Source organism: Rattus norvegicus, chromosome 15, assembly GCF_021556685.1.
Source record: "Rattus norvegicus strain SHRSP/BbbUtx chromosome 15, alternate assembly SHRSP_T2T, whole genome shotgun sequence".
In the NCBI taxonomy this organism is placed as follows: Eukaryota; Metazoa; Chordata; class Mammalia; order Rodentia; family Muridae; genus Rattus; species Rattus norvegicus.
The window spans coordinates 16,133,659-16,158,507 of record NC_141548.1 but is presented as its reverse complement, the minus strand read 5'-3'; the positions used below and the strand labels follow the sequence as shown (position 1 = coordinate 16,158,507).

Here is a 24,849-nt window from a genome sequence, read left to right as displayed (position 1 = left end):
GCAACATTCTCGGGTGGGAAACTCCAGGGAAGAGCCCTGACCAAAGTCCATCTCTTAGCGTTTAATATTGATTAAGGTTTACTTTAAACTTGGCCCCAAATAGTGAAGCTGGTTTTTCTGGTGAATCTCAGGATTAACATATACACCAGAATTTCCTGTTAGTACCTTGGAGTGTTGGAACTAATTAAGTACACGCGCGCGTGCGCGCGCGCACACACACACACACACACACACACACACACACACACACACACACACACACACCCCAAAATTTAAAGGGAACTTTACAAAATACAAAGTGTTCTTTTGTGGAGAAAAATGTAGCTGGGGAAAGGAGAAATCCCATACTGAGAATGAAATGATGCCTCTATTGAGGAAGTACCATCATATGAAGCGCCAATTATCATAACCCATACCTTTACTCCCAGGACCAGAGGCTGAGGCAGGGACCTGTGATTTCAAGGTCTAGCCTGGTCTACATAGTGAGACCCTGTTTCAGAAGAGCAAAACAAAAAGATATGAAGAAGTGAAGCTATCTGAATGTGCAGGAAAGAGGCTTTCAAAAGAAACAGTGAGTTCAAAGGGTCCAAACTGGTTGCAAAGTTTACTGTAGGTAACTAGAAAGAAAAACTAACTGAAATGTCTTAAGTCCTCTTTACCCTTTACCAGCTGAGTAACTGTTAGTCCGACTTTATCACTCTTCCATGTCTTTTTCTATAAGCTGAGAATAAATAGAACTACACTCTCACAAAGTTATTTCAAGGAATAAAATGATGCTTAAGAGCACACGTTTGCACTTGGAAGGTGTGCCCTAGGGCTAAACGACACAAGGCTGTGGACTTGTTGGTTGATCTGTGCGACCCCAAGGTTCCTGCAAGCCAGCTGACGCCCCTGAAGACTTTTTAACATATGCAGAGCCCACTTTTTAAAAGTTTGAGCTAACAGATTTTCCTCCAGGTTCCTAAGGCTCCTTCTGGGTATCTTCCACAGTCTCGTCCTCTATGAGGTAGGTACCCCAACCCGAGCAGAGCCACACTGAAGCTGGGACTCTGACTGACGTCAGGAGCGTAAAGTACGCAAAGATGGCTGCCTGGCCACGCCCACGTCTTGCGCAGGCGTAGGCCATGGCGCGTTCCCGGAAGAGCTCAAAGGTGGGCGCAGTGTGGTCCCAGCCTGTGGCCCCTGAGGCCAGCGGGCGGCTGAGGGGAAAGCTAATGAGGGGGGAGCCAGGTGATGAGGAGGGTTTTTAAGAGTTTTCCGAGGACGAAAGGCGGGAATTGGGGTAGCCGTTGGGCACTTGCTCGCTTCAAAAGGCGGAGTTTTTCTTGAAGTGCTCCCAAGGAGAGGAAGAGTCAGCAGGAGTGACTTTCCAGGGGAGCGTGGACGCTGCTCTAGTCGGCTGCAGAACTCGCTGGGAGGAAGGCGAGGAAGCTGGGCGGGAGACGGGCGGCTGTCCTCTGGGCCCTGGAGGCCGCCCTGGCGGGAGAAGGAGCCTGCGGAAGGGCCAGACAGGCTCCTGTGCAGTGCGCTGACCCAGAGCTCAGGCTTCCTGTCTGCATCCGACCCTGAGCGATTCAGGGACGAACGTTTAATTTCAGAAAGTTTAGGAAAGCCTCCTTCGTGGACCGTCTTCGTTGTATTTGTGTCCCTTTTGTGCTTTTTCAGCCCAGCGCTTTCAGAGCACGTCCTTAGACCACCATCTATACTGGTGCAAGTTCTTAAGCCAAGGGGAGCCTGCGCCTGGTGTAGTGAGTCATAGAAACTCTCCAAACGAGAGTGCTGACCTGCTAGGATGTGGTGAGAGGACTTAAATCGAGATTTTCCTAAGTTACACAGGAAAAAAAAAAAAAAGCACTTCCCTTGTCTGGAAGGGTCATGCATGGTAGAACTGGTAACCTTCCGCAGAAGGCAAGACCTTGAGTTCCCAGTTGGTTCTCATCCTTGTTTGCCTTTCGGTCTATGCGTGTGCACATGCATAAGCGATGATATTCCTGTGTTGAATTTTTAGGGTTTTTTTTTTCCTTTCTGCCTGTTAAACTGTCCATTAGTCTTGGCTCCAGCTGTCTATTTGTTGAAATTCTGCTGAAGATTTAGAGTTTGGGTGGAGGTAGAAAATATGAAACGCCTTGAGTTTACTCAGCCTATGGTGTTTTGAATGAATCATTAATAAAAATGTGCTCGAGTGCATTCCTTCACATTACACATGAAATTGCCAGTTTTCTCTTTTGAGAGAATTCATGTGTTATTTCGGTACTAAAATCAAGTTGCATAGCTGAACACACGGGGTTGAGGGTGGGGGAATAACTAAATGTTTTTACTATTTAGCAGAAAACGTAACAGCCCAGCTTTGATTAAAGATGACTTCCTTGTTTACTCAAGAAGTTCACCTTTCTAAAAGACATGAAGAAATGTAAGTTTTTGAAAATGATACTCCGAACACAAGAGTATATGCTAGCTTTTTTAGTGAATCATGCACAGGAAGACTTGAAAATGTGAAAGTGTCATTTTCTGACAGGACATTTTATTGTAGATAATTTCATTGTCTCTTAAGAAGGAAATTAAACGGCACAATTATGTTCGAAACACCCATATATCTATTTATTTTTACACATTAATATCAAAATGTTCCCTTCCTCTACCCTAAGGTTCACATTAGACTTTAATAGAAACTTTGCGGTGGTAGGGGTTCCGAGACAGGGTCTCGTAACTCAGACTGGTTTTGAACTTTCTACACAACCAAAACTGATCTTGAACCCCTAATCTTTCTGCTTCTGTCTCCTGAATGTTTGGAGTAAGGGTAGTTACCACCATGCTTGGCTCTTTTTTTTTTTTTTTAATAAAAATTTTAAACCTTTATTAAACACTTTCAATTACACGATTGTGTGTGTGAATATGCATGTGTGAATCCAGATGGTCAGGCAGCACAGAAGAGGGTGAGAGGGCACCCGAACCCCAGGAACTAAGCCAGGTGATTGCTGCTTTATGTGGATGCTGAGAACTAAACTCAAATCCACAAGAAAAGCAGCAAGAACCCATAACTTGTGAGCCAGCTCTCCAGCTCCAAGCTTGGCTTTCAGTAGACTTCTTGAAATTTCTTATCCAGAGCTGGCTCTGTGCTCGTGGAGTGTGCCCTGTATAGTCATGGGTCTTACACTTGCTTGGATGCTCAAATGCCATTGTCCTTAATCATTTTGCACTTAATCCAACATATTGCATAGGTAGCCATGATCTTCTAGTTAATAATAATCTTCATCTGTCTGTGGGCTCTCAGATTTTCCTATTGTGTAATGTCCAGATCTTGCTCTTTGGCCTTCTAACGTACTATTTTTCATAAAAACAAAAACAACACAAATGTTCTTTGGCCTTTTCAGTTCTGCGTTCAAGACATCCCTATGAAACAGTTATTTACCATATTGTTTATTTAATTACATTGTTCTCTGTAGACCACTTACATATTTTTCATTATCATGTGTAATTTCTCGTCATTTAGGGAACCAAAAAAAAAAAAAAGAAAGAAAAAAAAAACTCCTAAAAATGAATGGAAAATTTGTGCTCTGTGTAATGAAATAGTTAAAGAATTTGCTCACCGCTTCTGTCCACAAACACTGGTTTACCTTGTAAGCATGCATACTGCCTCTCACTCATGTATCAAACCATCATCTTTCTCTTGGAGAAGGAGATAAAAAAAATATATTTTTATTGCTTCTTCAAACATATGGAAGTTTAGCACAATTCTAAATGTGTAACATGAGATTCAGGGGTACTGAAGTGTTAAGCAGAAGGTTTCCTATAGCGAGTTATAGCAGTGTATATGTGTGGGGAGGTATATATAACTGTGTGTACAAGGAGATATGTATTACAGTTTGCATCTTCCCCAAAAGTTACATATCTCCAACATTACAATAATTTCAGAGGACCGCAGAGGCTAAAAAAAAAAAAACCAGAGGCATGGACTTACGGCATTTGGGAAGTATATGTCAATGAAAACAAAAACAAATTTACCCAGATTGACTTAAGACACAGCAAACTATCTACTCTTTCCATTTTCTCATTCGCTGATATACTAATTGGCTCTCAATAACAGGTCATTGCTGAGGGGAGGTGCAATTAAGAAAGAAATGCTATCTATCGGTCAAGCAATAAAATGTTCGCTTTTCAGTTTTTCCTCTGTATATAATCTTTGCTTTTTTTCCCCCAGAGTGTCCCAAAGATTAATGTTACTTCAGAAAATGAAAAATAAATTCGGAGATCAAAGCACAGAAAGGGCATCTCTCCAAGCCACGGAGACTGCTTGTAGAAGGAACCTCCAGCTCTTGCAGGTAATTCCCATGACTTGGGTGTGGATGTTTTCCCAACCCCCGTGCTAAGGTGTTTACGTGCATCTCACAAGTTTTACTCACATCGCCTCTTTGTTTTTAGTAACTAGCGGAATTAATGAGCCAATGTCTTTTTCAAGCCCATGTTAGTTAGGCAAATAGCATATGGATTCTTGCTTTCTGAAAGTGAAAAAAAAAGTGAAGTTTACATAAGCTAAATTTTTTTTCTGTCAACCAAAAAGATCAATGACGACAGGAAGAATATTAAGGTCACTTTTGTGCAGGAGGCAGCAGAAAGCGCATCTTCACGTTTCTCATACTCTCCCCTTCGAGAAAGGACCACAAAGACCATAAGCTGTCATGCGTTTAGACCCGACTCAAACACTAAACGTCACAGAAATGGGAACCGTTTGATTTTGTCCAACTAATTCCCCAGTAAATACGTGGAATTCACTGTGTGAGAGCTCATTTCTCAGATGCCTTTTGGGCGGTTATGGAGTAGGTGGTCAAAGTGTGTGAGTGCACGGGGCCTCACCATTTGGCCAGTGTGCCCATTTGGAATAAAATTGTATGTGTAACGTTTTTGGCTGCTTGCTATACTGTGCTTCCAGAATTGTGTGGCTTCATCCATAATTAAAACCCTAGAGTTTGCCTCCATTCAAGCTTCCAAGAGATCCTATGACTAAAACATTTGGTAGTAAGACTATATTATTTAAGTTATAAAGCAGTGTTTTCGGTTTTTATTGTTAAATATTTTCATCGATAGGCATGATACAGCTATCCTCTATCCTCACTACAGGATAAAGGGAGAGGGAAATTCACTTCTTCTCAGCTTCTGGCAGTTTGATCCACAGTAATTTAAGTCACAGCCATAGTGCTACCAAAGCATTCTATATTGCCATATGTCTTACTTGCCCAATGGTGTTAACAATATTTATTTTTAAATGGAAATATATAGGATACTCTGGAAATTGCTGTGAAAAGTTAGAGAAACTAAATCGGAAGACTTGATTGCTACTACCTGGAGCGAGTGGTGTGGCTGTTTGGTTCTCAAGGGTTTTCCTTTTAATGAGCAAGGATCGATGAGTGCCTGGAGCTGAAGTAGAGAGAACAGAGTAGGGATGCATCGGAATTCTTTCTTCAGGCAGGCTACAGATCAGAGGGCGGCAGGCCTGTGTGAGCTCCTGATTACCAAAGACTGACCCGCTGTGTGAGCAAATACTGAGTTACACAGAGCGGAATGGAGACTATGAGGATTAAGAGTGAAAATGTACTTAAGGGCTTTTTTAGGATACAGATTTTCCACACCTTTCCAAAAACATTTTGCATGAACTTATGATCTTGGTGTAATTTCTTTGTTCTGAATATCACATAATTAATGAGTTAGAACTAATGTAGAAAATATCAGTAGAGGCCTCTGAGGTGAAGCTAAACCTCAACTATATTTAAATAATTGAGACATTCTATTGGATTCTTAAGTAAAAAGAAAAAAACATAGTCAAGAACAAAACAATGAATGGCCCTAAAGATGTTACTGAGATGTAACTAAGCAAGCTTGAGAACTAGTTTGGAAATTCCCAGGACACAAAGTTGCATTTGTTCAGAAACTACAATGGTTTGAATAAAAAAAATGTTCCCAGTAGGCTTGCGTGTTTGAACCCTTGGTCTCCAGTTAGTGATGCTGTTTGGGAAGAGTATAAACCCTCAGGAGGTCTGGCTTTGATGGTGGAAGTGTGTCATTGGGAGTGGACTCCAAAAGTTTATAGCCTTACCTCCCTTCCAGTGTGCACTCCCTGTTTCCTGCACGTGATTGATATGTGATCTCTAAGCTTCCTGCTGCAGATGCACACACACACACACACACACACACACACACACACACACACACAGACACACACACACACACACAAGAAAGATGGATTTTCTCCTTAGATGATTCAAGAATAGGGACATCAGCTGGAAGAAAGGCTCAGTGGTTCGGAGAACGGGCTGCTCTTCCACAGGACCAGGTTTGAGCCAAGTTTCCACATGCTTGCCCACCACCATCCATAACTCCAGCTGAGGGGATCTGGCACCTCCTCTGACCCCAGAGGGTTCTTGTACAGACATAGTGTATAGCCATGCACTTGGAAACACACCTAAGAGTTGACTGTTTTAAAGGAACAAAGAACCTATTCTTTAACAGAAGTAAGGATAGAAGCTAAAAATTAGCCGTCAACCCAGTCTCCTTATATTTTCTTCTATATTTTATATAAAATTCAGTTTTATATAAAGTTGTGCATGCACATACACACAAACGTGCATATGTAAAGTTCAAAGTTGTATACATTGGGTATAGTAAGTGCAACTGAGGATGCATGGATATGATCCATCATAACTTCAGGAACATTGGCATATAAAGAAGGGAATGCACTGCCTCCATAACAGAAAGAAAAGTTTAGTGTATTGGGCTTTCCCAGACTTACAGTGAAAGGAAACCGAAAGGACAAACGCCTGTCTTCATAGAATCCTTCTCAGTTATTGAACACTTACTGCAGGCATGGCGATTGTTGCTAGGCGTGATCTCTTCCTTGCCTTTGTTTTATATACTTTAATTACAGACGCATTTTAAAATTCTGTATTGCTTTCATTTTCTAAAAATTTCCGAAGCAGCATTAATGGTACTGATATAGAAATCACTGTGTAAAAGTAAGATAAGTAGAATCCGAATCTTGTAGAATTTTGGATTGAGAGAGATTTTCTGGGGAGATAGGATGCTAGAAAGTAGACCCAGACCCTCATGTATGCTAAACAGAAGACACTCTACCAGAGAACCCCTTTCCATTTCCCAAGAGAGGTATCATATGTAGTGGAGGGGTTAGGGAGAGTGGGGTTAAACCCTAAGCAGGCATTCTACTGCTGAACCATATCCACAGACCTTATCTTACTTTTGATTTATATATTGGGGAAAAGGGTGCCACAGATTTTTGTGAGGATCAGAGGATAATTTATGGAAGAGATTTCCCTGTCTGCCATGTGGGTTCTAGAGATTGACACAGGGTCTCAGTCTACCCCTTATTCTTACAGGGGAGCCTCTTTTTTACCCACAGTCACTCACCACAAAGTTATTATACATATATTTTGATCCCAACAAAATTTGCAGTGAATGTGAAAACATTTCTGTGAAGCCATTTGTGAAAGACAAACTAGTATGAACAGAAGTGAGGCAGGGAGAAGAGGACCAGAGCGGGAGTGAGGAGGAAAGGATGGGTACAAAGAGAATGCAGTGGCGCGCACCCGTGGAAATGCCCTAGCAATGTCCATTAGTTTGTATGAATTATTTTTCAAAAAGCTGTATCAAATGCAGGGAATTTTTTTTAAAAGGAGACATAAGGAAAAGACTAATCCCATAAAATATTACATCTTAGTGAATTAATTGAATCGGAAGCAAGACAACTCTTAGTCAAATTTCAGTCAGTGATTGTCATAAAAGATTATGTACTTAAAAAAATGCAGGCTGAGTGACTTTTCCCTATTCCTAGCCTCAAAAACAATCATCATTGGTGCACAGTTAGAAGAGAGAGAGGATTGTGTTCATAAAAATACTAATGTGTTATAAAATGTGATCTCTCCCTGCTCCCCTCCCAAAACCCCAGCCTCACAAGCAAGGGCTTTCTGTGGTCTCAGTGTCTCCCAGGAAAGTTGTGCAGCCCTGCAGGCAGAGATAAGGTAGGAGAGCATTACAGTCAGAAACAGAATGGGGGTCTCCGCTGAGACCAGCTTGGGAGCCGTCACAAAGAGTCAGCAGTTGAGCAGGAACTCAGCAAACTGTGGCCTGGATGGATGGCCAATGACAGGTACAAACTACTTCTATTTAATAAAGACAAAGGAAACAGCTGAACTTACATGCACAAGGACTGGGCTGGACCCCCAGAACCATAAAAATCCAACATGAGAGTAAGTTAATTTTTGAAGTATTTATAAAATGTTGCAAATGTTTGCTTTAAAAATATTTTTTCTCTCTATCCTTCAGATTTGGGATTATATTCTATACTTAAGTACATTGTAACTAACAACTGCTGCACTTCAAGCCATGGTAGGTCAGATTAACTGGGTAAGAGTATTAATAGTGGAAATCTAGAAACGCCACTATCAAGTTTGAGTTTGATATGTGGGGCAAGAGCATGCCGGTCTTGGTGATCACTGACTAGAAATATTCTAAAGGCTATAGGCCAAGCACACAGAGGCACCAACAGGGGCTTGGTGTAAGTTCCAAACCAGTCTCATCAGTGAAGCAAGTTTAGGCTAGCCCAACATAACACAGCAATGCTCAAGTTTAGAAAGAAAAAAGCCAGACTTGTGTTCCAGTTTTTCCTTCTCATTTGACTTCTGATGTTTATTTGTTTAAAGAGAATCTGCTCTGTGTCAGTTACCTAGTGAATGTCAGAGACAGTATACTGAGTGCATGGTTCCTTTTGTGAATTTAGTTGGTTTTTTTCAGAGATAGGTCTCAAATCTAAGACCTTGTACATGTTAGGCAACTACAAAGCCACAATTCCTGCCTGTATTTAGTTATTTCATAAAGATTTATTTTTAGTTGTTATGCACAGGCGTGCAGGTGCCCACGGAGGCCAGGAGGGGGCGTCTGATCCCCTGGACTGGAATTTCAGGCCCTTGTGAGGTACCCGATTTGGGTGCTGGGAACCAAGCCACTGAGTCGTGTCTTCAGCCCCTGCACTGAGTTTTTAAAACAAGCCAGTTTCCCACCATCCCTCCAGGGTGACTTCTGAGATGTTGCTTTGTCTGAGATTTGAAATGTTTCAGCTCTTTGTGACTTTTTACTCCTTATACTCGGATTAGGTCACCCTTACCAAATGGAAGGTTCTTCCAAGTCAACCCTAGACGTCGTTACCACATAGTAACAGTCTCAGGCAGTTTCCTCTCTCTGACCTGATGGGCTCTTGCAGCCTCCCTGTGTCTGCCATCCAGACTTGGAATTGGTCATTGCTTCAAGGAGCTCTGGCTCCTTTTGGCAGGAAATATATTTAGAGCTCTCAATCTGGGCACTGGGACTATTTATTGCAACTTCTTTGATTTTCCTTTTTGAGATAAGATACAACAAGAACTCCTATCAGTAATTCCAATTCAAAGTATTGCAAGGTTTTTAACTTAAAACCATTGATTTTTGTGCCCCTAATTCCCCGCCCCCCAGAAACCTCAGTTTGGAACTGAATGTGACAGCTCACACCTGAAATCTTGGGAGGTGAAGCAGGACTGCTGTGAATTTGAGTGAAGCCTGAGCCACAGATTGAAACCTTGTTTGGAAAACAAACCCAAGTGCTTGGTCCTCCAAGAGCTCCTCAACACCACATACCTGTAGGGTTTATGCTCCAAGACTTCCCAGAAGACACCTGGAACCATGGATCACACCACATCCTCTGTACAATGTTCACTCGTATTTGCATTCTTGTAATGAGACTTAACTTATGAATAAGACACAGAAAGGAATCAGCAACAATAAAGTATGATGGCTATATTTTAATAAAAACTGGGTGGATGTGGTTTCAGGGGCCTGTACTGTACTTGCTGTTCCTTTGGTGTAAACATGTGCCTCTATGAAAGTGAGACAAGTGACCATGTACTTGGCCTACCACACCAGGGTCACTTAGACACAAGCCCTGTGATACGGTAAAGGCAGATGGAACAACGCAGACAAGTGCCAACTGACCAATGTAGCAAACTGACATACTGCGTACATACTGACAGAGATGGCATGCAGCCCAAGATGAGCAGAGGGCAAGTGATGGAATTTCACCATGCCACTCAGAATGATGCACAATTTAAGCTTATCAGTTGCTTTTTCTGATCACATGTCCAAGCTAGAGATTGATACCAAGGCCTCCTGCATGCCGTGCTAGCACACACTGTACTACGAGATGCACCCCTAGTCCCCAACTTTCAATTTGCTATCTGCAGTCCACTGTCAAACGTGGAGTCTGAAACTGGACATCAAAACCAAGGGTAAGGATAAGTGCTGCAGTGACTGTCCTGTGATACAGACAGCACTAATATGACCACCGGAAGTGCTTTGTACTAACACACTTGGTTTCTAGGCTTGTCCTACCAGGAAAGTTCAATCAATGCTGTGTTCAAAGACCAGCCAGTGGTTGTGCCACCACTAATGTAGTACATCTGTTTTGCTTGGTCGCCAACTTCTGATGTTTGCTTGTTCATGTTCTCTAACTGCTCAGTCTTTTTTTATTAATTAATTTTATGTCCTGACCACAGTTTCTCCTATCTACTATCCTCCCAGCCCCCATTACCCCACCTCCATCCATTCCTTCTCAGCCTCTCCTCAGAAAAGAGGGGGCCTCTTATAGATATCAAACTGCCTGTGGTATCAGGCTCTGCTCAGACTTTTAAGGGTCTAGTGGCAGATCTGTAAGGCAGAGTGACAAGTCATAGGGAAATAAGTCCATCTTGCTCCTGCTCTCTGCTCTGGACTTTTCCTCCCTCTTCTTCAGCACTGGTTGGTTGTTCTGTGTTTTGTTTGTTTGGTTTTTGTTTTTTTGTTTTTGAAGTTTCTGAGTTTGCTTAATAAACTCTGTAGTTGTGGTTGTTATCCATTCAGTGACTAACTATTTAAGTGCACATAAAAGAGACATGAAGTGGAGACAATGGGAGGCATCAAGAAAGAACAGTCTGGAGAGCTGTGTGGTCATGCTAGCAAGGACTGAGGTAGCATGAGAATGAGAGTGCAGCAGAGGCACCTGGCTGCTTAGACCCCAGCCCCACGCAGCCCACTCAACGAGGGGCTTTACCCTGTAGATCCGTGGGAGGCAAGGTGGAAGTCTAGCCCTTCTCTACAGTAATGCTTGAAGGTGGGTAAGAGGCAGTCAGGAAAGAAAAGAGTATAAGCATGGACGACAGATGTCACACATCTAAGAAAGCTGTACTTAGACGTAAAGGAAGAACCAACCCAGCTGAAGAGAAGGAGAGGCCACCTGAGTGCTAAGGAAGTGTTCAGTGATGTGGCAGTGTGGTAGATGCAGTATCTGTCCCCACTGGTGTCTGCTCTTTTGTTTGGGCATCTACTTCTCTGTAAGATATGAAGTGTCCTTATTTTCTGTCTTCAAAAAAAAAAAATCTTGATAATATCAGAGCTAAGCGTCACCCAGATCTGCCCCTCCTGGCAGAACTGAGGCCACAATTCTGTGTTTTCTTTGCTGGATTACTAACAGTAAATTATAACTTTCACAAACCTTGTAAAATCTCAATAAAACAATCCCAGAATAGTCATACCTCTGTATCTGCTACGGCATCGGCATGTATCTGTAACATGCGTCTTAGCTGTAAACTTCTGGTAGGGGATAGACATGCTAGCATCAGTTTTTATATCCCTGAATTGTGTATTTTTCCTTCAAATCACCTTCCCCTAGACAGCAGGTGCATTAATGGTTGTGCAACTTTGGGGAGTCCCTTTAGGGAATTTCCTGTTTTTCCTTTTTACATTTCACACCCATCCCTTGCTCCCGCCGCTACCATCTGCTCTCCTTTTTCTCCTGTTCAGCACTGGCTTCTTCACACCCCACTCCCACGCCCTCTTCCATTTCTCGCCGTCTGTCCAACAGCCCTCTACTTAGACTGCTCCAATGCGTGTACATGGATCAAGAGAACTTTGTGCTAGCAATTCACTGAGCTCAGAGGAGACACAGAATGTGCCAAGCCTTGCACGCAGACCTCTGCGAACTTAAGATAGTAAGTGGGCTCTAGACAGCAGTGCCGCTGGTGTGGAGAGCATCGCTTAGCCAGACTCAAATGTTTCTGTAACAACATGCAGGACTCCACATTTCCGTGCGTGTGTTTAAGGTGTGTAGGGAAGGGAAAACTATACCAGGTTAAGCTTAATTGCGCTGCTGTTTTTATAACCGTAGAAGAAAATATGCTCATTTTGAAGTTAAACTACAAATTTAAGTGCGGTTCTTGAATACCATCCACTAGGTAGTGTACTGCTTGGCAATGTCACTTCCCATTGGTGAATACCATCCACTAAGGAGGGTACTGCCCGGCAATGACACTGCCCATTTAAATTAACATGAAAATCCAGTCCTAAAGACCTGTAGGTGCTTTCGTCTCACAGCCCGAGGGCAGCACGTGGCCAAGGATAGCTATGGTGCAGCCAAACCCTCCAGCCAAAGCCTGAACTGCAAACTTTTACTTAAGCCATTATGAAATAGGAAGGAACTACTTGATCCCGTAGTTCTCAAACTCGAACTTGGTAGACGTTTAAAAATGTCAAAAGGTTAGACATGTGTGGTAGAATATTTTGAAAAGCTCCTATTACAAAGTAGCAAGATGACTCATTAAGGAGCCCGAACTGTGAAATCTTCGCACGGTGTAACACTTTAAATGGAATATTGATAAAACATGAACCATCTCGATGCTGGGCGCATCCTCTGTAGAGCCCAGACCCTTTACCACAGTGTGAGTCCGTCTAGCTTGCCTCTCAGTGATTCGTTATTGTTTCACTTTGCCTGCTTTCAGGTGACCTCAAGGCAGATAGAGTTCCTGCTCTGATCATTTTTTTTTTTTTTTTGCTGTGCTTATTTTTGTATCAAAAGTCTCCTTATGTAGTGTAGACTGGCTTTGAACTCAGTCTTCCTGCCACCGCCTCCCAAGTTCTGGGATTATGGATGTGCTCCACCACACCCAACTCTGAGCGGCTTTGAAGGAAGCTTTTTTTTTTTTTTCAAACTAACCACTGGCATTTACCAGCCATTCAAAGTAAAAAGGTAGCACACAGAGGTACGGCCACGTTCCCGTGTTAAATGAGAAACCCTGCACACATAGTAGAAGTGGGTAACTTGATTTATAATAAGGGTCCCGACCTCTGTGTCCCTCTGTTACTGCACGAACTCCCTGTGTCCAGAAAAGGGTTGAGATGAGAGAGTTGGAGTACAGACACTGGATGTAGGTGTCATTTATGTTGCATGTAAATACACCTGAGTTCTAAAATGCTGGTGTCTGTTACAGGACATAGATGTTGCAGAGAAGGCTTTTCAGACCAAGCTTACCCCACATCCACAGCCGGAGATGCTTTCTCTTGAGGTAAGACCCTAAGGTAACTCTAACAAGAATAACAACTGCAAGTTTCCTGCAACTTAAACAAAGGCTTCCCTGCTGTACTGCCCAGGTTTTAGTCAATAAAATAAGCAATAAAGGATTGGTTAATATTTGTATGTCCACAATACAGTGGTTTTTTTTTTTCAGGATTTTTTTTTGTTGTTTTTGTTGTTGTTTTTTGTTTTTTGGGTTTTTTTTTTTTTTAGCTGAGGACCAAACCCAGAGCCTTGCGCTTGCTAGGCAAGCGCTCTACCACCGAGCTAAATCCCCAACCCCACAATACAGTGTTTTATATGTTCTTAGCAATTAAGGGATATCTTGATGAAAAAAAATATCTAATTGGAATTGGTAATTTTTAAAAATTTGCATCCAGTTTGTGTTTATGTGCGCACGTGCCACATATTTATGTGCAAGGGCTATGCCTGCACACATGCTGTGTGTGCTACATATGTGGAGGTCAGAAGATAAACCTGCAAGAGTTGTTTCTCTCCCCCCATCATGTGGATTCTGGGAACAAATTCGGGTCATCAGGCTCAGTGGTAGGGGTCTTACCTGCCAGCCATTCTAGTTCTCTAAGGGAATGCAGATCATAGCTCTCTCTATCCCCCTAGCCCCTTTAAAATAACCTAGTAAGTCCAGTCAGAGCTGCCTTGTGTGCACGGATGGGAGGGGTTCCCTGAAGCGTGGCAAACCCACCAGTTACCACCATTCAACAAAGAGTGAGTCTCCATCCCCCAGCCAGTCCACTGCCGATAGCGCTTCGTCTCCACCCTTTCTGCTGGGGTTTTGGCTGCCTGGACCCTGGGTGGGTAACCTCAGCAGCTATGTGCTTATGACTGGGGCAGCCATGTCCTGTTCAGAAGGCACATTTCAGGCACTCATCACCACCCCATGACGTCTGTATCCTTTGGCCTCCTCTTCTAAATAGAATTGCCCTGCAGAGGTAGCCAGTGTCAGTCCCAGAAGACATGAGCTTTTAAATAAAAACTGGATGCTTCCTATGAGTTATCAGTCAAGACTGCAAAGTCTCCAAGACAACAAAGCCTATCGTTCCTGGCATCATACTTGGTTACCTACCGTACGTGCATGGTAAGATGCTATTGCTGAAGACACCATGTACGTGGCTTCTGGATATGGAGAAGTGAATTTCAAACCTACAGGAATCTTCCTCCCTGATGAGTAGGTTTCATAGAGTCAGGAGGTGCAGTGTAGGCTGCTGGGAGAGAAAGGACACAAATGGTCTGACCTGGTACTGAGCGATACATGCTCCACCACCAACCTGCCAGGCAAGACTGCCCCTGCTACTGTAGTCACAACTGTTAATGGGGTAACTGACTGCTTTCTCATTGGATTTCAGACCTGCTCCATGTGATAGAATTTCTTATTTGATACTGGAATCCTGGTCAAAAGTCTATGACTATGAAGGTCATAGGCCCTAGAATATTGTTATTTTCCTAAATGAGAGAGGACATGCTCTCAAGTTGCCTTCCAGACATTTATGCTTATAGCTGTAGATGTTGGCTGTTGTCAGCCTCCGTCAGGGAAACGTCTTTCCTCAGTGAGCAGCACCCAGTGCAGCTGCAGAACTGGTCAGAGACTGAGACTGAGAGACCCGGCACCCTTCCTGAAGGGGAATCAATATTCACCCAGGCTCAGGGAACATGGAGCAGAAATGTTATAAAGCATCTTGTCTCGTCACCCTGAAGCAGCCGTCCTAATGAACCAGAACAGACAGGAAGCTGTGACTCTGCATGTGACAGGGTGCCCAACCGAGGAGTGCTTTTTAGAAACGTAAGGAGGACTGGTGGCATTCCTGGACCAGGCTGTGGCCAAAGCCATTTTGATGGCAAACCACCAGTGATGTGGTAGAAGGCTGAGACAGGAGACTCCTGTGAGTATACACAGCAAAAGAACAAAAAAATGGAAGATACCGTGTCTACCCCCATACTTATCACACAATACAAACAATTTTATTAGCTCAGATTTCAAAAGCAAATTGGAAAAGATTGGCAAAAGTGAGCCATCCTTAGAATATGGATGTGTTTGTGCGGATGGGAATTTACTACATGGAAAAGAGTTTCATTTTCCACTTCTAAAGGGCTTTCTCAGATGTAATTTTTCTTTTTGCCCAATCGGGGATAAGAATAGACTTAAAAGTCTGAGGCTGAGAATCTGCCCCTCAATTTTCTGTGTCATTTATGGTAACAAGAAAAAGCACTGATCAAATGCAGAAAAAACTCTGGCTCAAAAAAGTTATGCATTGGTACGTCCTCCTTTGTTGAATTCACCAATGCCTTATTTTAGCAAATACAGGGCCCACACAATAGTGGTTAATTCAGCCGTGAATGGCACGGAGCCCCTTCCCCCATCTCTGGCCTTGGATAGTATTCTGAGCCACTCTGGCACAGCAGGATAACCTTTATCTTAAGTATGTCAAGCTGTTTCTCAGACCACATGCACAGATGTATAGATATTTAGAATCTCTCACGCCGTCCTCAAACAGCAGAACCACTGTACCTTTGTCTTGCTCAGAGTGAAAAATTATGTTCCAAGTGCTGTCTGATGCAGTGCTGAGTTTCCCTCCCCCAAATACTGATTATGTTCATTCAATAAAAAAATGCCATCCCAGGATGCAAACGTTGGCCTCTTTAGAGGTCACCCCAAGCCCATCAAAGCTTCTTCACATAGTGCAGCAGTCCTGCATGGATTTCAACAGCCTGAAAACCACAACGGGCAGACATACACAGCATCTCAATTTGCAAGCCATTTCCATCAAAATGGGTACCCTCCACCAGTTATTTTCTCATTATAAAAGGCTAAAGATGGAGAGCTGACTCATCAGGTAAGAGCAGTTGCTGGCTAAGCATGAAAACCTGAGTCTGGATCCCAGTAAGGCCCAAATGCCTTACCCCCAGCCTTGTGGAACAGGACACAGGAGGACTGCCCCTGCCAGGCTAGCTCTGGACCTAAGGCAGAGCCTGATAGATGGGGCTTCGCAGTGTCCTTGTTTCCATGGGCATGTGTGCACACACATGTGCACATACACCACACACGGGCACATTTGTACACAATCACAAAATTGAAGAAAAATGACAATTTGTCATGTCAGGTATTCTTCCAAAAGACTTGCGGATATGTAACACACCACACACCTTGAGGAGCCGACTTAAGCCCTTTACATGTCATTACATTCTTGGCCATACCCTCGCCTGTTAATTCTAGGGAAGTTGTGATCTTTTGTGATCATTTCAGTATGGATAACCCCAGGTGTGGAATGTAGAATAGTAAACTAAAATATTTAATAACAGGTACCGCAAATGACAGTACTGATAATAATCACAGGGCTGGCCACAAGAGGGCGTGTAAAATCACAAAATTTAAAGCCCAATTCAGCCAGGCTCTGGTTTGCTGAGAAATTTGAAAATTAACTCTAGTAAGTAGCCAGGTTTTTTTTCCCCCTAAAATTAGCATTAAAATATACTGAAGAGGAAATGCACTCTCCATAGATGTGTGTGAGAGTGTGTACACTTGTGCACACACACTGAAGATAGTAAAGACTATTATGAAGAGCCAAATTCAACTATTTGATATGGTTTCTTACTTTGTTTTTTTTTTTTTTTTTCAGACTCGTTACTGGGCATCAGTAGAAGAACATGTCCCCAAATGGGAACAGTTTCTTTTAGGAAAAGCACTGTATCCGATTGGGGCTGAAAGTCAAAGTGAGGCACCATTTGTTCAAAGCGAAGCGAAGTCCTAACTTATTCATATGCTCTGGGGGTGTTGGGGCACCGAAAACCTATTTGATAAAACTATGTAAGTTGTGGCAGAAACTTAGAGAAGTTTTATTTTGTTACTATTTTCTATTGTTTCACTGCTTCCTCGGCAGCATTAGTATGAGAGTCTGCGGGAAAGTCTCAGGCTAGACCCTTGCACGAACATAGATTTGCCAAGAAAAGAAAGAATGCTTGTTAAAGATGGTATTAAATCAACGTTGTGTGTGCTTTAAACCCGGGCCATCATTCTCGACTAAAGCAGATTGGCCGTAGGTATCCTGGAGTCGTGGTTTAACGTCATTCACTATGGGAACAGGAGCAGGAAACTGGATTACTGGGGTTGTGTGCTCCAGACAGACTTCTCCAAGCCCTTAACTATAAAGCATTCAGTATGTACCAGTTTCAGGAAGGCTCAGGATGGTTTTGAAAAATGAGAGCTGGGAATGGCTACTGAATTCCGACAGGCTTATTTGAAGATTATCAACCTTGTGAAGACAAATACCCCTCCCTCAGTGATATCTTCCAACTCCTCCTCCCCCTCCTTTCTACTACCATTATCTCTAAAACTTGAGAAAAATAAAACACGTAAACTCGGAAAGCTGTGTGGGTCACAGCCCTCAGCAGAGCTTCGAGTCTCTGGTTCCTCACTGGCTGCCTGAGCACTGGGAAGAAAACAGCGTGGGTTCCTAGCTGTGGAGACAGCTTCTGGTGAGGAGTCTGCACTGCTCCGCATTCTGAATCACAAATGTGGTTTTATTGTGGTAGGTGAAGGTTCTTCCTTTTGTTTTTTTGTTTTGTTTTGTTTTGTTTTTGTTTCACCTTTAAGATAAAAATCTCACAGATCAAGCTGGCTTTGAAGTCACAGCCATCCTCTTGCTTCAGCCTCTGAACACAGGGATCACAGATATGAGCCCTGATATTTAGGTATCTAGATATTTGTATTTTTAAAAGAAGAAGGCAAGAGTAAGTTAAAACACACATAAGCCCTCACTACAACAAAGAACTAGTAAAGCGTCCATTGTGCCACACGTTCCTGTTCACTGCCATCTTGGAAATGTCCTGTTGAGTGGGTGTTGGTGTGGGTAACAATAACATTGTTTTCATAATATGTGCTGGCAGATTAGCACACTTCTCTGCAGTGTTAACAGTTGTAATTAAGGAATAAACAGCGCAGGGTGTCAGTCCGATGACAATTTCATCTATAGTGTCACAATACAAAATGTCACAAAATATTAGAGCTGTTATATAGCTACAAAAAGTATCTGCTTAAGAGCCGAAGGCATCTTTAAGAGAGGAGACAGAGATAGGAAACGGAACACTGACTTAGCGGCCAGAACAATTTTATACATTCTCAAGACTGTCATGAAAACAAATTGGTAATTTTTTCTGTTACATTATAGTTTGGGCTCCAGCCATCCAGTTGATTTAGCAGGAAAATGCAGGTTTCTTAGCAGCTCCAAATCAGTAAACAGATTTAGATGTAGAAAGGAACATGAGGAAGGTTTCTTTTTTTTTTAAACATCCAGTCTCCCAGCATATGCACATAAGAAGGTGAATGAGGCAATGCGAAACTTATTTTTCCTTAGTCAAGTGAAAAAAGGCTAACCATTTGTTAGCTGGTAAAATATTGTGTCAAGTAAGCCGGAACATTCCAAAATTAAACAGTGGTTGATATGTTAACGTCCTCAAATATTTGAGTGCACACTTCCTTTGAGATCTGTAAATTAAATCACCAGTAGGTTGAATTAAAATACAAAATGAATGGCAGTGTAACCTCTCAGGAAAGGCTTTGTGTTGTTTTTTTTTTCCTCCCCGACATTGATTGACTTGCTAGCTTGGTTTGGGCATTTTATTAAGTATAATCTACAAAAGCTTGCACAATGTAGGGCAAAGAGAAGGTGTTTAAAGGCTGTAGCCAAGCCATTTCTTCGTTTTGGTTAATACTTCACAAATTCCCACAGATGACTTTCTTCTTGGCCCCTGCAGAGACTACCCCACCCCATCCTGCCTTGTAGACTGTAACAGATTGCACCACATGGTGTCTGTTAAAAAAAAAAAATCCCATGGGCTCTGGATATCCCATTAAAGGGTTTTATATTTCTGTGGGCAAATTAGCTTAACACAGAAATTTCCAAACATTGTTCTATGGGACGAAGGAAGGTAAACTACATACAAAGTCTTTTTCTACGACTAGGGATTACTTACTACAAGGAAACAGGAAATACCTACTCATACCTCCTTACCCCAAATCAATATTTTTTAATTTTTATTATTTTTAGTTAAATGTATGCTGTGGGGGTACACGAATGCAGGTGCCAAATAGGTCAGAGGCATTGCCCCCCATCCCTTCATGCTAGAGTTACGAGTTGTGAGCTGCCCAATGTGGGTGCTGGGAACAGAACTCGGGTCCTCTACAAAGCAGTAGACCTCTGAACTGCTGATCTGTGTCTCAAATCAACCAAATCAGTGTCTTAACCAGAATATACTTCTCCATGAACATGACATAATGGATTTGGGTGTTTGTTTTTAAAGAACAATAGAGTTTGAAGGGAAACTGTTAGTGTTTGTTTTGGGGGTTTTATTTGTTTTTTTGTTTGTTTGTTTGATTGTTTTGTTTTTAAGAGCAAAGATTTTCCCCAACGCCTTTCTGGGCTTGCTTAAAGCATAAGTATTCCGAGCTTACTTTCTGCTGGAACATTTCTGGTTATGAAGTTATTAAAGTATAAAATAGTAAAATCAGAAAGGAGCTTCCCTCACGCTTACGAAGACAAACTGGAGCTAGAGAGAGGGCTCAGCGGTTTCCGATTGCATCGACCTGGTTTGGACTCCCAGCATCCACTAAGCAGTTCACTACTATCCATGATTCCAGTTCCCAGGACTCCAGTGACCTCTTTCTGATCTCCATAGGCACCAGCCATGCATGTGGTGTACATATTTGTATGTAGGCAAAACACCCATACACAAAAAGTTACTAAATAAATCTAGAAGAAAACTCATGGATTATAAATACCAAGGAAGAGGCTTCTACTCCAGAGTCCTCTGAAAAGAGAGCAGTGGATGGAGGCGGAGTCTCAGACACAGTACTGCCTCTGCCTCAGACAGGAGTGCTTCAGTTTAGCAGCGTACAGAGCAGCAGCCTAACTTGACTTACAATGCTGGCATCTGTTCTTTCTGACCCGTTAGAATAAATAAAGTGAGGATGGCAACATATTTATGTTTGGATAAAGTTTAAACTTCTCTCTTACCACTTCTTGCCTGACTGGAGCTGTGTGTACATAAAGTTATCAACTTCAGAAGAAAGGACCAGACTTGAAAATCTGTGTGACACACATTCTGATACATAAAACTTAGCACAGAAGCTCATGAAGCTGGCTTTACCCAACAGATTCTTTCTTCCATTTCCTTCACTGCTGTATTAATTTACTCCAAGCCAATTTTGTCTTTCAAAGAAGTCTTTTACTTAAAGCCATGTTTGCAGCCTACCCTACTGATTTCCTCGACTTTTGAAGAATGGCCCCAATCAAGCAGTTTTTAAACCCTTTCTAGTAGTGTGTCTTTAATTGGAGCATGGAGATCGCTAAGAGTTGCAGGCCTCCAGAGTGGGCAATAACCTGGCAGCGAGCGTCAACAAGAGTGGAAGAAATGGAGGAAGCCGAAGAGGGAAAAGGCTTTTTGAGAAAGCTTTGGGCTTGCAATGAGTGGGCTCCACCCTACTCCTCTGTGCATTGTCTGTTTTCCTTGTAGTTAGAAGTTAACTTGTCTACCTAGGAAATTTAATTCCTCATTGCTAATAAAGAGTTTTTGAGACAAATCTACAGACATGTCAACCTCTGGCAATTCTGGGGAGGATTGATGTGGGAATTTGACAGCTGGCTTTGTGAACACCCTCTCTAATGGAACTGAATTATATATCCTTACCAAAATCCAAGAAAAGGAAAACAGCTCCCTCAAAGCCAGAGGCTAAGAATACTTCCGGACGTCATCTAACCATAGACTTCAGTTTCCTGCTTCCTCTTAAGTTACAATGAAGAGAGGCTCTTGTAATTCTGGAAACTCAAACTCGCCTATCAGACAAAGGCAGACATGGAGCTTCTGTGAAGGTATTAATAGCATATAGCTTAACTGCAGTGAAAAATCAACTGTGGTACTGAGAGAAAACCCTAAAATATACCTAGGAAGCAGCAACTTAACGCTTCGGTCTTAGGAAAGCAATTATTAAACCTCTACTTTTCAGGTTCAATATGTTTTTCATTGTTCCTTGTTTGGTCTTGGTTTTCAACATAGAAAATTTTCTGATATTTTACACAATGCGATTTTAGAAAAATGCAGCCAATGGGAAGTTAAAAAGAAGATTACATTTATGTCTTTCATTTAGCTTATCACTATTTTATCTCACCTCCCAATGCCAGGTAATTATTTTTCCTACCTGATTCAATATATTTAGAAAGTCTATAACATTTTTTTTTTTGGAGCTGGGGACTGAACCCAGGGTCTTAGGGTCTTGCGCTTGCTAAGCAAGCGCTCTACCACTGAGCTAAATCCCCAACCCCTATAACATATTTTTGTACTGGAATGCTCTATTGCAGGCAAAGAAACTACAAAGATGAAAAAAAAAAAAGCCATTTCTAGAGGCCTTTGAAATGCTAACTTTATTTGTAACAACCAAATCCTAAGCAAGGTTCATGCCTTCTAGAATTGAGAATAGGCAGGTATTGCTCAACATGGTTTCAGTGGACCATGGACCCCATCCATGATGATAATCCCTTATATCCCTCATGTTTTCTATTCCTTTTGTGAGCCACCATGTGGTTGCTGGGAATTGAACTAGGGACCTCTGGAAGAGCAGTCAGTACTCTTAACCACTGAGCCATCTCTCCAGCCATGTTTACTACTCCTTATTGCCTCATTTGCTCATGGACCAGGTTACTCCTGTCTGTTATTGATCGTGGCCATATGCTATACTACATACGTACCACATCACATAGAGGGAAAGAGGCTAGATGTGTGCAGGGACACCGCCCAATTTTCACACAACCAAACAGTCTAACCCAGCACCATCACCAAGCAATGTTTAAGCGATCCTGCTTTTTATGGAGCGGTGTTATGGATATGCCTTAAAACTCCTTAATAACCGCTTGTCCCAAGTCTGCAGCTTCTTGGCAAGCTGAGTTAGAGCAACACTGTGCCTACAATGCTGAGGATGCTAAACTTGGCTCTGTCCAGCATCCCCGAACCTACTCATATGTGGATTCTGAGCACTGGAAATAAATCTAGTGCATCTGTCTTTCAATTATTATTTTAAGCATTGTTAGTACAAATTAGGTACATAAATCTACTTTTTCTGCTATATTTTATGAAACCACTACTAATGGAGAAAATCTGGCCTTTGATGCATATCTGCTACAAGTATAAAATACACATTGAATTTCAAAAGCAGTATAAACATGATAATATAGCTAATTAATTTTCATATTGATTGCATATTGAAATATTTCTAATGGAGCAAGTAACATAATTACTTTTAACTTCAAAAACATTTTTGTCAATATCTACTAGGAAATTCAAGTGTTCACATACCTCACTGAACATCATTAAACTAGACATTTCCTAAGTGCTCCTGCAATTCTGAGTTTATAACTTCATAATAATTAGACCACTTTATTGTGTAATTATAAAGCCAATAGTTGATACATTTGGGGGGGTGAACAGAACAAATATTTGAGGTTTTCAATATTCAATTTCAAAAGAATGGACAAGAAGAAAAGTGAGTGCCTGACAGGTGGTAGTTTTATGTTTGGTATTTTATTTTTGTTCGTTTTGGTTTTCTGAGAAGAGGGATCTCGTGTATCCCAGGCTGGCTTCGAACTTGCTAGGTAGCAAGTCCAAGGATGACCTGAAACATCCGATTCTACATCTCCGAAATTCTTGGATTTCAGACATGTATCACAATGCCCAGTTTATGCGGGCCTGTGATCAAGCCTGGGGTGTTGCACATGCGTGGCAAGCGCTCTGAATGACTTCCCCAGCCTGTTGAGAAGTGGGTATTTCTAAAAATTGTGTCTTTAGAGTTACATTCAGACCTGGGTTTATTTTTAGAATCCCAAGTCCAAGCTTAATACCAGATATCATATGCTCAGTAAATATTTATGGGTGAATACTAGGGAGAGTTTGCAATTCAAGCAGACTCATGTGTTAAGAAAGAATCTTATATGATTTTAGATGTCCTAGAACTCTGTACCTTGCTAGCCTTGTACATGTGATCATCCTCCTGCCTCTACCTCTCAAGTGCGAGGAAAACAGGCATGTACTGCCATGCCCCCTTGGCATTTAATAAGAACATCCATTAAAGATGACACAACAGGAGAGTGTACCCATAGGAAATATTTAGGTGTTTGTCTAATCCCCACAAGATAAAAAGAACTGGCTAGTAAAGTCAAAGGTTCATCTTTCCTCAAAGAACCTTGGAACCCTCAGAGGGTAATGTTAATGCTTGCTGGGAGCAAAGCATCTTCCACAGGAAATGCATACTGTGGGTTTTAGCTTGGGTTGGCTGTTTGTTTTGCACGGTGCTGGAGATTAAACATAGGGCCTCACACTTGCTAGGCGAGTGATCTACTGCTAAGCCCTAGGTAAGACTAATCACGAAAGTGTCTATGGCAATATGGAAGCAGAATGACTTTAAGTGACCGTAGAAATCACACCAGTGATTCATTTCCTTTTACCTAGGAACTCAGTTTCCCAGTTCCTAGTTTTCCTTCTTTCCTGCTCCCACCACACCAATCTGTGCTCCAGAGCAACCAGGGAGAAGCAATTACCACTGCAAACAGGCTGAAAGGCTTTCACAGAGACCTTTATATCAACCAGGGAAAAGGATCAATACCCTCCTCCTCCCTGCTCCCCGTGTGTGTTTATGTGTAGATGGTGCATGACGTGGGTACACAGGTCTCAGGAAGTCAGCATTTTCCTCTGTCACTCTGCCTTACTACCTTGAGACAGGATCTCTCACTAAACCAGAGGTGTGCTGTTTCCGTAAGCTCCTTTGTCCCAGCTCCAGTGCTGAGGTCATGGTCATGCACAGGGCTTTTCTCATGAGTGCTGGGGGTTCAAACCCAAGCCCTCATGCTCAGGACAAGTGCTCTTACCCACTGAGCTGTCTCCCAACCCCAACTGTCTGTCCATGCTCCCTTCAAGCTCCACCCTGCTTAACAATCACACTGTGTGCGCCTTGAGAGTGCCCTACAGCTACTGTCCATTGGATGTCATGAGAACTGGTCCTTTTTTCACTAATGGGGTGAATGGCTATTCCTCTAATAGACCTTACGTGCTACCTCGCTTGCTTATCAAACTCAGAAAACTCTCCCACATCCTTTAAAATAACTGAAAATAATGAATATTTAGAGTCAGAAATGGACTAGGAATTATGAGTGGCGATAAACAATATGCTTGCCTCACCTGGGCAGAAACATCTACGTACACAAATAAAACATAGTATCAAAACAACAAAATTAGAATAAAAAAGTCAGGCATGGTAGTGAGCACCTTAATCCTGACAGGAGAAACTGAGGTAGGGGGATCTGAAATTTAAGCTTAGCCTGGGCTACATATTAAGATAGACCGTGTGACATTCCTATTTGTGTGGATTGGAGGGAGGAAGGGAG

General features: G+C 42.3%; 1 protein-coding gene across 18 annotated transcripts; it reads left to right on the top strand.

Annotated features, from left to right (window-relative positions):
* The first annotated feature begins 1,096 nt into the window (after positions 1-1,096).
* Positions 1,097-18,976, top strand: Cep15 (centrosomal protein 15). Of its 18 annotated transcripts, XR_015637912.1 has the most exons (7): positions 1,103-1,151; positions 2,326-2,410; positions 4,199-4,319; positions 9,508-10,316; positions 13,329-13,403; positions 17,044-17,111; positions 17,582-17,816. XR_015637912.1 is itself a non-coding variant. In NM_001440085.1 (6 exon segments), coding segments are annotated over 5 exon segments (354 nt in total). In that variant the 5' UTR covers positions 1,097-1,151; positions 2,326-2,357; the 3' UTR covers positions 17,619-18,976.
* The last annotated feature ends 5,873 nt before the right edge of the window (positions 18,977-24,849 follow it).

Excerpts from the sequence above, each read along its gene's own strand:
- Cep15 (XM_087585132.1), top strand. The coding sequence starts at position 2,358 with ATGACTTCCTTGTTTACTCAAGAAGTTCACCTTTCTAAAAGACATGAA. Across the intron at positions 2,411-4,198 it reads TCTAAAAGACATGAAGAAAT|AGTGTCCCAAAGATTAATGT; the intron begins GTAAGTTTTTGA and ends TTTTTCCCCCAG. Across the intron at positions 13,404-17,043 it reads CGGAGATGCTTTCTCTTGAG|ACTCGTTACTGGGCATCAGT; the intron begins GTAAGACCCTAA and ends TTTTTTTTTCAG.